Here is a 2500-nt window from a genome sequence, read left to right as displayed (position 1 = left end):
CGATGCGATGCGATGCGATTCGATTCGATTCGATTCAATTCTACGATGCATTGCAAAGCATTACATTTCGCCTGAAAGCAAAGCAAATGTTTCATCATTCATGATGAGGCAATACAAGTAGTCAGATACTGAGCAACATTATATTGGCTGTTTTCTGTATCAGTCTTGAAGTTTTCAATGCTTTGAAGTGCTTTTATTTAATTTAACATTCATTTGCTTCTGAAATATCCATGGAAGTAATTGAAACTTTAAAAAAAAATGCTGCATCGATTCAGGAACTTGCCACATTGAATCGAATAGTCCATGTCCCGCATTGCATTGCATTGCCGAATCGATTATTGTTGACACCACTACTACTTAGCCTACTACAATATCTGGCAACTGGCTGCTTTGGTAGATGTGCAAATTCCCTGGCCTCATACGGTATGTATTGCGTCATTATATCTGACTATCTGACAGATTTTCTTTTACTTAAGACGTGTAAAAGTGTGATCTTTTACCTGACACGTTTTTTATCTGATGAAAACGGAAATAATACCATCGAAACATGTCAGGTAAAAAATAAAACTTTTACACGTCTTAAAGGGACAATGTGTGAGATTTTTAGTTGTTTATTTCCAGAATTGATGCTGCCCATTCACTAATGTTAACTTTTTCATGAATACTTACCACCACCATCAAATTCTAAGTATTCATTATGAAAATGGGGATCTTCTCCATGGTCCATTTTTATCTGCAAAAATGACTGTACTTGGACCATACTAGAAAATATTTGTTTAATACTTAGTAAAGATCAAATTTGGCTATAGGCAGCCCAATTTCAATGACCATCATAGTTGCAGTACCTTTTTTGACCATTTCCTGCACAGTGTACCTTTAAGACGTGTAAAAGCTTGATCTTTTACCTGACACGTTTCGACGGTATTACTTCCGTTTTCATCTGATGTCAGGTAAAAGATAAAACTTTTACACGTCTTAAAACCCCTTAGCGCAGCACTATGGCTCTCTGTAATGTCATAGCAATGTTGTTATGATGTAGTTAAGCATTTTCAGCAAGTGAATAGGGTCGCAGGCGACCCCAGCTGCTGTAAGAGGCTACGTAAAAGAAGATCTAAAGTGTTCCCTGGCCTCCTTCTCTTTCCCACACCGCACCGCTCCGCACGGCAGCCTCTGGCCTTTCACCTGACACGTTTCGACGGTATTACATCTGATGAAAACGGAAGTAATACCATCGAAACATGTCGGGTAAAAGTAAAAAGTAAAAGGTAAAAAGTAAAAGAAGATCTAAATTGTTCCCTGGCCTCCTTCTCTTTCCCACACCGCTCTGCTCTGCTCGGCAGCCTCTGGCCTTTTACCTGACACGTTTCGACGGTACATCTGATGAAAACGGAAGTAATACCATCGAAACATGTCGGGTAAAAGTAAAAAGTAAAAGGTAAAAAGTAAAAGAAAATCTAAAGTGTTCCCTGGCCTCCTCCTCTTTCCCACACCGCACCACTCCACACCGCACCGCTCCGCACGGCAGCCTCTGGCCTGGGCGAGGGCAGCTGTCGCCTGAGTGGATATATGAGTCTGGACAGCACAGAGGGCACCCCGGCAGACACCTTCAAACTCACCCTGGAGGAGCAGCCTGATCACAGGGTGAGAGACGCGAGAACGCTGCGAGAACACCGTGAGAATGTGTGTGTGTGCGTGTGTGTGTGTGCGTGTGCATGCGTTCGTGCGTGCGTGTGTAGTGTAGTGTTTTTTTGTTTGGCTCTGAGCCTGTCTGTATGTGTGTGTGTGTGTGTGTGTGTGTGTGTGTGTGTGTGTGTGTGTGTGTGTGTGTGTGTGTGTGTGTGTGTGTGTGTGTGTGTGTGTGTTTGCACGTGTGTGTGTGTAGTGTAGTGTTTTTTGTTTGGCTCTAAGCCTGTCTATATGTGTGTGTGTGTGTGTGTGTGTGTGTGTGTGTGTGTGTGTGTGTGTGTGTGTGTGTGTGTGTGTGTGTGTGTGTGTGTGTGTGTGTGTGTGTGTGTGTGTGTGTGTGTAGTGTAGTGTAGTGTTTTGTGTTTGAGCCTCTGTCTATATGTGTGTGAGTTCCACTGCGTGTGTGTGTGCGTGTGCGTGCGTGTGTGTGTATGTGTGTGTGTGCGTGTGTGTGTGCACGTGTGCGTGTGTGTGCGTGTGTGTCTGTGCGTGAGTGTGTGAATGCCTCTGCTTGTGTGTTTGTGTGTGTGTGTGGGATGTGAGAAGTGATCAAGGGTTAAGGGTCTTTTTACGACTGAACGCACATCAACAGCCGCTCGAAAGCAAATGTTAAGGCTGGACGATATATTTACCCAGCCTAGATTAAATTGCGTTTTTAGTTGAGGGCGCTATTGACAGAGTCAACAGACAAATAGTCGGAGGCATGGTTTTACAGTAGTCACACAGACCCTAAGCCCCTCTCTCTCTCTCTCTCTCTCTTGATATCTCTCTCTCTCTCTCTCTCTCTCTCTCTCTCTCTCTCTCTCTCTTGATA

The 2500-nt window shown here is 43.8% G+C and overlaps 1 protein-coding gene across 1 annotated transcript in view; it reads left to right on the top strand.

The window, feature by feature from the left end:
* rbpjl (recombination signal binding protein for immunoglobulin kappa J region-like) overlaps positions 1–2500 on the top strand; it is a 25658-nt gene that overhangs the window by 5035 nt on the left and 18123 nt on the right. The window contains exon 4 of the mRNA XM_063216209.1: positions 1526–1641. Within this exon, the coding sequence (XP_063072279.1) occupies positions 1526–1641 (116 nt within the window). The remainder of the gene's footprint in view (positions 1–1525; positions 1642–2500) is intronic.

This window comes from Engraulis encrasicolus, chromosome 14 (assembly GCF_034702125.1).
Source record: "Engraulis encrasicolus isolate BLACKSEA-1 chromosome 14, IST_EnEncr_1.0, whole genome shotgun sequence".
NCBI lineage: Eukaryota > Metazoa > Chordata > Actinopteri > Clupeiformes > Engraulidae > Engraulis > Engraulis encrasicolus.
The sequence above is the reverse complement of the archived record's forward strand: the minus strand, read 5'-3'. Positions and strand labels throughout refer to the sequence as shown.